Raw genomic sequence first — 12,435 nt, 5'->3', positions numbered from 1 at the left:
AAAAAAAAAAAAAAAAAAAAAAAGAATAGGATAAAATATTTGCAAATCACAGATCTGGTAAGGGGCTAGTATACAGAATAATCAAGACAAATACTCAAGTGAAAAATGGGCAAGGCATTTGAACAGACAGTTCTCCAAAGAAGATATGCAAATAACCAATAAGCATACAAAAAGATGCTCAGTATCATTAGTCATTAGAGAAATGCAAATCAAACAATGAGATACTACTTTATACCCACTAGGATGGCTTTGATCTATCCAAAAGACAGATGATAGACACTGGAACCCTCATACACTGGTAGTAGGAATGTCAAATGGTGCAGCTGCCTTGGAAAACAGTTTAGCATTTTTTCAAAATGCTGAACATAGGGTTCCCATATGACTCAGCAATTTCATTCCTAGGTATATACCCAAGATAAATGAAAATATATGTCCACACAAAAACTTATATATAAATATTTATAGCAGCATTATTCATATGAGCCAAAAAGTGAAACAATCCAGATATCCATCAAATGAAGAACGGATACCTGAAATGTGGCATAACCATTCAAAGGAATTTATTTAGCAATAAAAAGAATGAAATACTTGATACATACTACAATATAAAACAAGCTTGAGAGACAGCCAGCCCCTGAACCAGCCACACCAACTGTGGCTGCCCAGCACCAATAAACGTGCTGCTGTGTCAATGTCCCAGGAGACAACACTGGTCTGGAACTCCCGTCAAGCCACATGGAGTGGGGAGCTGCTGTAGGAAGGTTGTTTAGATGAATTCTCTGGGCTATTCAAGAAGGAGGCAGACACAGGCCTGATTAGACCACTGGTACAACAGTGGAACAGAGCCGGAGAAATGAGTAACGCTCCGGTGATCTACATTTTTTCAGTCTCCCAGCTTTAGCCTTGGTCTCAGTGCTCAGCTTCCTAATTTGTCTATTTTTAGTAGAGATGGGATTTCACCATGTTGGCCGCTGGTCTTGAACTCTAGACCGCAGGTAATCCACCTGCCTCAGCCTCCCAAAGTGCTGGGATTATAGGCGTGAGCTACAGCGCCCGGCCCCATTTTCCTCATTTTAAAACCATCTGAATTTCAAAGCTAAATATTTTAATTGCTGATTGTGTTACTTGTTGGATCTCTTAAAACTTTTTCCAACCTTTCTACATCTTACTGCTTTTTAGACAGGAATAAAATTATGCCACTGATATTTGCAGTATGATTAGTAATCAACAAAGACAGGAAGTAATAATCCATCAAAACACCATTTCAGATCTAATCCTTACCCATTGATTCCTCATTAGAACTCTTGAGGCAAAAATTCAGTGGAGTAACAGCAAGAGTAACTTCCTCTTGACTTGATGTAAAAAGAACAATGGCATCAGCAAGCAATCTATAAAATGTAAAAAACAGTATTAACATTATTTGAAAAACAAAGAGAAAGACATACCTTATTAACTGGGACTCAAATCTCTTATCTGGAAATATATAATTTCCAGGCTCACGCCTGTAATCCCAACACTTTGGGAAGTCAAGGCAGTTGGATCACCTGAGGCCAGGAGTTCAAGACCAGCCTGGCCAACATGGTGAAACCCTGTCTCTACTAAAAATACAAAAATTAGCCAGGCATGGTGGCGGGCACCTGTAATCCCAGCTACTCAGGAGGCTGAGGCAGAAGAATTGCTCGAACACGGGAGGTGGAGGTTACAGTGAGCCAAGATCGCACCACTGCACTCCAGCCTGGGTGACAGAGTAAGACTCTGTCTCAAAAAAAAAAAAAAAAGATAAAAATGAAATTTTTAGAATTTATGTAATCTTGGTGTTAATCTGATGTTAAGACATTGGCTGAGCAGCGTTTCTTGATATCAAAATGTCAGGAACACCTACAAAATTCATTTGGGAAGTTTTCCGGTGTTAAGCAGGGGCAGTTATACAAGATGCCAAATAACTTGACACAGAAAAAATGACAATATGAATGTGCAATTCAAAAAGGAAAGAAGGAAGGGCCAGGTGTGGTAGCTCACACCTGTAATCCCAGTACTTTGGGAGGCTGAGGCAGATGGATCACTTGAGCTCAGGAGTTTGTCTCAATCAGCCTGAGCAACATGTTGAAACCCCATCTCTACAAAAAATATGAAAATTAGCTGGGCATGGTAGCTTGTACCTGTAGTGCCAGCTACTTGGGAGGCTGAGGCACAAGAACTATTTGAACCCAGGAGGTGGAGGTTGCAGTGGACCAAGATCACATCACTGCACTCCAACCTTGGCCATCGAGGAAGACTTTGTCTCAAATAATAATACTAATCATAGTAATAATAATAAAACCATATGGATAAAATATCCTTGGGTCACAAAATAACGTTAATTAATGTTTAATGCTACAACTGAACTGAAAACTGGATGCATTTCAAATAATAAGTTTCAAGTTTCAAATTTCAAGACAAATATGCCTCACTATCATTATCTAGAGAAAAAAAAACTGTTAACAGTTAGGGCCAAAATCATTTCACATAAAAAATGTTAAAATTTCCTCAAGCTCCGTGTTCTAAGATTCAAACAGGTACCATATAAATGCAACTTGACATAAAAATCCACTGATTGGAGATTTTTAGAACTTTCTTGGGTCACTAAATTAGTATTGCTACCATTAGTTATTGTCCACTATTGTCTTTTTCAAGGTTTCCTCTTGCCCCTGAAGGGTGATCTCTCCAAGTCAAATTTTAGCTTAAAAAATATGTATACTGACTGAAAGCTCTAGGGCATTAATTCTTCACTCCCTGACCATATTATATCCAGGAGAAAAGAAATTGACAACAGAGAACTCATTACCTTGGTTGAATCATTAGTGTATTAGTACAAACATTCTTGTCAAAAATAACTTGCAAAGGCTGACTTTCTTGAAAACATATATTATGAGTTCTTTTAATACCTTAAAAGGAATAAAGCCACCTCTTAATAACTTTAAGTACAAAATTAACAAACCACATAAGTTTCACAACCAAATTAAAATAATAAAAGTAACATTATTATCTGGGGAGTGCATACAGCTTGGAGAAGCACTATTCCTTAATGAAATGTGTTTATCGCTCCCTGGTGGACACCAAGCAATATGTCACTGCCTTGACCAATCAGGCAGGAGAATTCCCAAATTCCTTTGAAATACAAGCAGTTTCCTTGTTTATTTGTTTGTTTTTTTGGTTAATTTTTTTTATTGATACATGCTATTTTAAAATATTTATGAGGTACATGCAGCTGGGCGCGGTGGCTCACGCCTATGTAATCCCAGCACTTTGGGAGGCCACGGTGGGTGGATCACTTGAGGCCAGGAGTTCAAAACCAGCCTGGTCAACATGGTGTAACCCTGTCACTACTAAAAATACAAAAATCAGCCAGATATGGTGGCACACACCTGTAATCCCAGCTACTCAAGGCTGAGGTACGAGAATCGCTTGCACCTTGGAGGCGGAGATTGCTGTGAGCTGAGACCATGCCACTTGTACACTCCAGCCTGGGTGACAGGGTGAGGCTGTCTCAAAAAAAAATTATGGATTACATGTGATATTTTGTTACATGCATAGACTGTGCATTTATCAAGCCAGAATATTTGGGGTGTCCATAACCTCAAATATGTAACATTTCTTTGTGTTAAGAACATTTCAAGTCCTCTCTCCCAGCTACTTTGAAACATAGAATACATTGCTGCCAACTACAGTCACTCTACTTTGCTACCCAGTGTTAAAATTTAGTCCTACCTAATCGTATGTTTGTACCCACTAAGCAATCTCTCTTCGTACTCACCCACACACCGTTCCCAGCCTCTGGTATCTACCATTCTACTCTCTACTTCCATGAAATCAACTTTTTTAGCATCCACACTGTGAGTGAGAACATGATTTCTTTCTTTTCTTTTTCTTTTTTTTTTTTTTTTTTTTTTTTTTTTTTTTTTTTTTTTTTTTTTTTTTTTTTTTTTGAGATGGAGTCTCACTTTGTTGCCCATGCTGGAATGCAAGTTGCATGACCTCAGCTCACTGCAACCTCCACCTGCTGGGTTCAAGCAATTCTCCTATCTCAGCCTCCCAAGTAGATAGAACTATAGGCATGTACCATCATCCCCAGCTAATTTTGTGTTTTTAGTAGAGACAGGGTTTCTCCTTGTTGATCAGGCTGATCTCAAACTCCTGATCTCAGATGATCCCCCCGCCTCGGCCTCCCAAAGTGCTGGGATTACAGGCTGGCTTTTACCCTGGGGAAAATGGGGAGCTATTGGAGAGTTTTGAGCATCAGAGTGATATATGACCTATTTTAAAGGGATCACTGTGGCTGCTGTTTTGGGACGATACAGAGCTCAAAAGGTGACATATTTTACCTATTTTTAAAATTATTTTCAAGTTACCTTTGGGAATAGTTAGAAGATGCACATGGGACAAAATGCAAAAGGTATAAAAGAACAGACAGTAAAAGTGAGGTCACCCTCCATCCCTGACTCCTGCCACCCCAGAACCTCCACAGAAGCAACTACTGCTACCAGTTTTTTAGGTGTTCTTTAGAAATAGCCTATGCATATATAAGTGTGTTTATACCCATATAACAAATATTTGAATCAAGTAAATATTGGTATTGCTGAGGATGTGCAAGCTGAGAAGTGTCTTGTCTTTGTCATCCCCAATGCTCCCTTCTTGCTACTTGCCTTCTTTCCCTTTTTACTTATAAGCACACATGAGACCCCCTCAACCTGTATTTTTTCACACTGCTCCTTCATCTTAGACTATCCTCCCAGGCTGGGCACAGTAGCTCATGCCTGTAATTCCAGCACACTAGGAGGCTGAGACAGGAGGACTGCTTGGCTCAGGAGTTTGAGACCAGCTTCAGAAACAGTGAGACCTTGTATCTACTGAAATTCTTTTTAAAATTACGTGTGAAAAAAAATTAGCCAGGTATGGTGGGCACAGTTGCTCACACCTGTAATCCTAGCACTTGGGAGGCCAAGGCAAGCAGATTGCTTGAATCCAGGAGTTCAGGACCAGCCTGGGAAACATGGTGAAACACCATCTCTACAAACAATATAAAAAACTAGCCAGGCATGGTGGCACACTCCTGTGATCCCAGCTACTCTGGAGGCTGAGGTGGGAGGATCACCTAAGCCCAGGAAGTCAAGGCTGCAGTGAGCCAAGATCATGCCCCTGCACTCCATTCTGGGCGACAGACTTTGTTTCAAAAGAGAAAAGAAGCTGCACCCTGGATCAAACCATGCCCATGGATCATGCCTGTAATCCCAGCACTCTGGGAGGCCAAGGCAAGAGAACTGCTTGAGCCCAGGAGTTTGAGACCAGCCTGAGCAACATGACGAGACCCTGACTCTACAAAAATTAAAAACAAAAACAAAAAAATCATGCCTGTGACCTACATTTTTTTTGAGACAGAGTCTGGCTCTGTTGCCCAGGCTAGAGTGTAGTAGCGTGATCTCAGCTTACCACAACCTCTGCCTCCCAGGTTCAAGCGATTCTCCTGCCTCAGTCTCCCAAGTAGCTGGGACTACAGGCATGTGCCACCATACCCAGCTAATTTTTTTTGTATTTTTAGTAAAGACGGGGTTTCACTGTGTCAGTCATGATGGTCTCGATCTCCTGACCTCGTGATCTGCCTGCCTTGGCCTCCCAAAGTGCTGGGATTACAGATGTGAGCCACTGTGCCTGGCCTCCTGTGACCTAATTTTGAATTTTTTGTTTACATGAAACAATACTTCTCTTTATTCTTCAAGCTAGTTTGAGTTGGACCATCTGCTTTTATTTGTTACTTGTAAGCTAAAGCATCCTATCATATAACTACCCTACAAAAACTATTTAAAAATTAACCAATCACAAATACTTATTGGACATTATTCAAGCTATTTGAGAGCTACTTCCAGAAACTGAATACTTGCTTGTCTAAAATCTAGTTGGAGATAAGGGAAGAGGAAAATTATAGTAACAGCAGTCACTATCAAGTACTCCCTCTGAAGCAGGAACTGTGGTATGTGCTTTACATATGTGATCTCACTTCATCCTCACAATCACCCCGTAACTTGAGGGTATACAAGATCATCCCCACTTTACAGTAAGGAAATGAAGATTCAGAGAGCTCATGCACTATCCCAAAGCTAATAAGAAGTAGAAGAGAATTTACACCGACATCTTTGTGATGTCAAGGCTTGCTATGCTTTCAATCATTCTCTTTGAATCATTCTGCCGTTAAATGAACAGAAGTTCAAAGAAAAAAAAAATAATGTTAAACTATTGGTATTTTATAGGAAACAATTCAAAGAATATAAATATATGCTGAAATAAAAATATAATAAATGTAAGATTAAATTAAGAAATACAGCTGGGGCCGGACCATTCTGGCCAACATGGTGAAACCCCGTCTCTACTACAAATACAAAAATTAGCTGGGCGTGGTGGTGCATGCCTGTAATCCCAGCTACTCAGGAGGCTGAGGCAGGATAATCACTTTAACCAGAGAGTCAGAGGTTGCAGTGAGCCAAGATCATGCCACTGCACTCCAGCCTGGTGACAGAGCAATACTCCATCTCAAAAAAAAAAATATATGGCTGGGCACAGTGGCTTATACCTGTAATTTGGGAGGCTGAGGCAGGCGGATCACCTGAGGTTGGGAGTTTAAGATCAGCCTGACCAACATGAAGAAACCCCGTCTCTACTAAAAATATAAAATTAGCCAGGCATGGTGGCACATGCATGTAACCCCAGCTACTCAGGAGGCTGAGGCAGGAGAATCGCTTGAACCTGGGAAGTGGAAATTGTGGTGAGCTGAGATCACACAATTGCACTCCAGCCTGGGCAACAAGAGCAAAACTCCATCTCAAAATAAATAAATAATAAAATAAATATATAAATAAATGCTGAAATAAAAATGTACTATAATAAATGTAAAATTAAATTAAGAAATCCAGCCAGGTGTGGTGGCTCACGCCTGTAATCCCAGCACTTTGGGAGGCCAAGGCGGGCAGATCACCTGAGGTCAGGAGTTTGAGTCCAGCCTGGCCAACATGATGAAACCCTGTCTCTACTAAAAATACAAAAAATTAGCCGGGCATGGTGGTGGGTGCCTGTAATCCCAGCTAGTCAGGAGGCTGAGGCAGAAGAATCAATTGAACCCAGGAGGAGGAGGTTGCAGTAAGCTGAGATCACGCCACTGCACTCCAGTCTGGGCAATAAGAGGGAAACTCCATTTCAAATAAATAAATACAAAGATACATACATACATACAAGATAAATTACAACAGTAAGATAACCTTTCATAAAACTATCCTACTACAAAAAAAAAAAAAAAGATTTGGACCAATAACACAAGATTTTTTTTTTTTGCCTCCTCAAATTTCAACTTCAAAATATACAACTTATCCCCATTTTACATACATTAGGAAAGTGAGGGACAGAGATGTAAAATAATTTGCCCATGCTCTCACCATGGAAGAGGCAGAACCAGATTTTACCCTATACCTTTTGGCCTTCGGGTTCCATGCTCTCTTTTTTTTGAGACAGTGTCTCCCAGGTGGGAGTATGCAGTGGTGCCATCACTGCAGCCTCCATCTCCGTGGCTCAAGCCATCCTCCAGCCTCAGCCTCCAGAGTAACTGGGACTACAGACACGTAACACCATGCCTGGCTAATTTTCTAATTTTTTGTGGAGACAGGGTCTCATATTTTTCCCAGGCTGGTCTCAAACAGAGATTAAGAGAGTTCCTGCTCTTGATCTCTATGCTATACATGTTTAAGCATAGAAAAGTCCTGTGATTACGATTTTTTTTTTTTTTTTTTTGGAGACGGAGTCTCGCTCTGTTGCCAGGCTGGAGGTGCAGTGGCACGATTTCAGCTCACTGCAACCTCCCACTCCTTGGTTCAAGGGATTCTTCTGCCTCAGCCTCCTGAGTAGCTGGGATTATAGGCACATGCCACCACACCAAGCTAATTTTTGTATTATTAATAGAGACAGGGTTTCACCACGTTGGCCATGATGGTCTCCATCTCCTGACCTCATGATCCACCTGCCTCAGCCTCCCAAAGTGCTGGGATTACAGGCATGTGCCACTGCACCCAGTGATTATAACATTTTAATATCTAGCATGCATGGCTAAGAGTCAGGAAATCTGTTTTAGAGCTTGGTGTAGCAGAGAGAATGAATGTAGACTTTTGCTCCCACTCTCTTAGGCATGGACTCAAATCCAGGCTCTGCAACTTACTAGCTCTGCAACTTACTAGCTCAATCACCTTAGGCAAGTCATTATGCTTCTTTCAGCCCCAGATGCAATATAAACTGTCTCCTAGACTGCTGTCAGTATAGGCAAGCATTATTCTTTTCTGTTCTTACCAAGGAGCATTTGTGGTTAAGTCAACACATATAAAACACTCTTAAAAATATCATCAAGCAGCTAGTAAATTTTAGAACAAGCAATCGTTTGAATTCACATAGATATTTGAAAAACTTAGGCTGTATGCTGGCAAAGCTTTTGCCACTGACAAGTCAAAAAAGGAAATAATTAATACCAATCATCTTACAATAGTTCTACAGTGACAGGTAAGGTAATACTTCAGGCTGGGCGTGGTAGCTCATGCCTGTAATCCTAGCACTTTGGGAGGCTGAGGCAGGCAGATCACCTGAGGTAAGGAGCACCGAGATCAGCCTGACCAATATGGTGAAACCCTGTCTCTACTAAAACTACAAAAATTAGCTGGGCATGATGGCAGGTGCCTGTAACCCCAGCTACTAGGGAGGCTGAGGTGGGAGAACTGCTTGAACTCTCAAGGCGGAGGTTATAGTGAGCTGAGATCACACCATTGCACTCCAGCCTGGGCAACCTGTCTCAGATAAATAAATAAATAAATAAATAAAAATACTTCAAACTGCCCTACTGCTTAACTACCCACACTCTAAGCAATAATGTAATGAGAAGTCTTGACATGAAATCTGAATGTTCTAAACATGAAAACTATTGGGAAAAAAAATCCACAATATTTTAAACCACCTTCAATTATACCTACCGTGTCTGTAGAAAAATTGAATAACTACTTTGCATTTATCAGATCTGGTGAATATTTTGCACTTCTCTATATTTCTTTCAAGGGAATTCAGACATCTAAAGATAGGCAAAATTGACTGTAACACAAATATACATATTAAGCACATACTTAACATGGACAATTCATTTTAAAAACAAAACCATATGCATTCATAAATGAACAGAGTTGGCCAGGCGTGGTGGCTCATGGCTGTAATCCCAGCATGTTGGGAGGACAAAGTGGGCAGATCACATGAGGTCAGGAGTTCAAGACCAGCTTGGTCAACATCGTGAAACCCCATCTCTACTAAAAATACAAAAATTAACTGAGCATGGTGGTGAATGCCTGTAATCCCAGCTACATGGGAGGCTGAGGCACAAGATCACTTGAAACCAGGAGGTAGAGGTTGCAGTGCCAAGATTACACCACTGCACTCTAGCCTGGGTAACAAAGCAAGACTTTGTCTCTAAATAAATAAATAAAAATAATAAATGAACAGACTTGTCCTGAATACCATTTAAGCTATTAGGTATAGAATACAGGTTATGTCCTATATAATGAATATTTCTACAGAATAAGAGAAAACCAGAGCCACTTATATTTACCTTCATTCCCAACTTGCATTTTAAATTCAATGTTGTGTCATGTTCATTTTCATTCATTTTCACTAAAGTTGACCATTGATAATGTTGAAAAAACACAGGAGAGAACAGAACACATCCATATGCCGACCGAGAAGAATTCACAGATCTTAGAGCAAGCTAGAAAAATAAGATAAAAACTATTTAGAAGAGGCTGGGCATGGTGGCTCCCATGAACCTGTAATCTGAGCACTTTGGGAATCCAAGGCAGGAGGATGACTTGAAGCCAGGAGTCTGAGACCAGCCTGGGCAACATAACAAGACCCTACCTCTATTTTTTTATTTAAAAAAAAATTAGGGGAAAATAAACTTCCTTTAAATAATAGCTTGATTCAGGAAACTTCATTATGTTTAACAGTTAAATGTGTTCAAATAGGAACAAAGGATGTTAATTATGGACTGCCCTATACAGGCTAAATTGAATTTGCATATGTATATACATATGTGTACACATCTATTATATTGAATACATACGTTTGTTAAATCTGAAAGTTTGCATGTTGAAAACATAAAACAGTAAATGCCTACAGGGGCCTTAACATTCTTTTAATTTCCTTTTTACTTTTTTTTTTTAAACAGCCTGTTAGCCAGGCTGGAGTACAGTGGTACCATCACAGCTCACTACAGCCTCCAAACACCTTACCTCAATGGATCTTCCCTTCTCAGCCTCCCAAGTAGCTAGGATTACAGGCACACAACACCTCACCCGACTAACTTTTTAAATTTTTTTGTAGAGACAGGTAGGGTCTTGTTTTGTTCCTCAGGCTGGTCTCAAACTCCTGGGCTCAAGTGATCCTCCCGTCTCAGCCTCCCAAAGTGCTGGGATTACATTTGTGAACTACCACACCCAGCCATGGGCCTTAAATCTAATGTGTGAAATGGCAGAAGGCAATATATAAGGGAGTTACAACATATTGGTGGTCTCACACCATATCTAAGGGGGGAAGCCATTACTCAGTTTCAGCCAGCTACTTCTACTTGGGAATGAATGCAGGCCCAAAACTGTCAGGTCTTCTGAATTTTCAAGAGAAGCAGGAAAAACTGGACTCTCAATTTTAAATGTTAGAAATTATTTCAAATTGAAAAAAACAACACAGTGCAGCCCAATAAAACATTCCTGCAGACCGTATCTAGTCTCTTGACTACCAGTTTGTGACTTCTGGTTTAAATGAATTAGGTTTATCAGCATATTTTCACTTTACTTTGCTCTAAATGTATTCAGATATGTAAAATAAAGATAAACAGTGAAGGGGATAATTATAATTTCTAGATTTCCTAGTTAACATTCAGTCTGGACTGGGATCTTTAAACATCTCCTCTTGCCTCAATACATGGTCTATTAACTTTCTTACTTACACCTTTTTTAGATGGATCTAGCCATAGCTGGTCACTAATTCGTGATAGAGCTTGAACTGCTTTCCCAAATACTATGGAGAAAAAGAAAGGTGATGCTTATATTCTTTCCTTCTAACAACAAATCGCAAAACTAGTTCAGCATTCAAAGGACTCGAGATAAATTCATAAAGAACAGTATCTTATAGACTCACTACATCACTTTAATACAGTATAACACCCTTGGCAAAATACCAGACATATTATAAGGGCTCAATAAATTTGCAGAGTGTCAAAAATGATAAAACTGACTGAAATTCTTCCTTCTATATGTTTACAGTGTTGCATGGAGTTACTGTGGCAAGCCAATTTCCATACTAATATATTTTACAACTTGATTTAGATAAATGTAATTTGACTCCCCCAAAACTGTGAAAAGAGTACATGGAGAAGATGATTTGAAGTGGTTATAATAGCTCGATAGACAGCGAGGTCACCACAAATAATGAGAGAAATTACGGGTATTCAACATTCATCTCTGATGTTTTAGGGTAGCCAGACTTCCTCATACACTAGTCTGATCCCGTAGGACACTGTTTATGTTCTTTTTGTTTTTTTTTTGAGACGGAGTCTTGCTCTGTCACCAGGCTGCAGTGCAATGGCGCAATCTCGAGAAGCCTAAGCCAGACCGAGAGCCACCTCCTCTCCCAGTGTCATCCCTGGAGGGAGAATGCCTGCTGTTCTACCAACACCAGCCAGGAAGCCCACAAGGATATTTCCTACCTATATAACTTCAACTGGAACCACTGGAGAGAGATGGCACCTGCCTACAAACGGCATTTCATCCAGGACACCTGCCTCTATGAGTGTTCCCCCAACTTGGAGCCCTAGATTCAGCAGGTGGATCAGAGCTGGCATAAAGAGCGGGTACTGGACGTACCCCTGTGCAAAGAGGACTGTGAACAATGGTGGAAAGATTGTGGTACCTCCTACACCTGCAAGAGCAACTGGCACAAGGGCTGGAATTGGACCTCAGGGTCTAACAAGTGCCCGGTGGAAGCTGCCTGCCTACCTTTCCATTTCTACTTCCCCACACCCACTGCTCTGTGCAATGAAATCTGGAGTCACTCCTTCAAGGTCAGCAACTACAGGCGAGGGAGTGGCCGCTGCATCCAGATGTGATTCGACCCGGCCCAGGGCAACCCCAACAAGAAGGTGGCGAGGTTCTATGCTGCAGCCATTAGTGGGGCTGGGCCCTGGGCGGCCTGTCCTGTCCTCCTCAGCCTGGGCCTGCTCTGGCTGCTCAGCTGACCTCTCCGTTTACCTTCTGATACCTGTACATCCCTGGGCTGTTCAGCCCCATAGCTCCCAACTGATTGGTTTCTGCTCCATGGTTGGGCCTCTGACAGCTACTT

General features: G+C 40.9%; 1 protein-coding gene and 1 pseudogene across 6 annotated transcripts in view; one reads left to right on the top strand and one right to left on the bottom strand.

Moving 5' to 3' along the window:
• RAD9B (RAD9 checkpoint clamp component B) overlaps window positions 1-12,435 on the bottom strand; it is a 37,458-nt gene that overhangs the window by 22,938 nt on the left and 2,085 nt on the right. For 3 of the 6 annotated variants that reach the window (XM_037743365.1, XM_017542048.2, XM_017542031.2), the window contains exons 2-5: window positions 9,653-9,808; window positions 9,030-9,144; window positions 2,825-2,924; window positions 1,282-1,388 (exon numbers count right to left, since the gene is read on the bottom strand). In XM_037743365.1, the coding sequence (XP_037599293.1) occupies window positions 1,282-1,388; window positions 2,825-2,924; window positions 9,030-9,144; window positions 9,653-9,709 (379 nt within the window). In that variant the 5' untranslated portion in view covers window positions 9,710-9,808. Of the gene's footprint in view, window positions 1-1,281; window positions 1,389-2,824; window positions 2,925-9,029; window positions 9,145-9,652; window positions 9,809-11,044; window positions 11,112-12,435 lie in introns of those variants that run through there. The other 3 variants (XM_017542057.2, XM_017542038.2, XM_017542062.2) reach the window with 2 other exon arrangements.
• LOC108313647 lies at window positions 11,724-12,346 on the top strand (annotated as a pseudogene).

Source organism: Cebus imitator, unplaced genomic scaffold (genome assembly GCF_001604975.1).
Source record: "Cebus imitator isolate Cc_AM_T3 unplaced genomic scaffold, Cebus_imitator-1.0 Scaffold8, whole genome shotgun sequence".
NCBI lineage: Eukaryota > Metazoa > Chordata > Mammalia > Primates > Cebidae > Cebus > Cebus imitator.
Note: the sequence above shows the minus strand (reverse complement) of the source record. Positions and strands in the feature narration are given on the sequence as shown.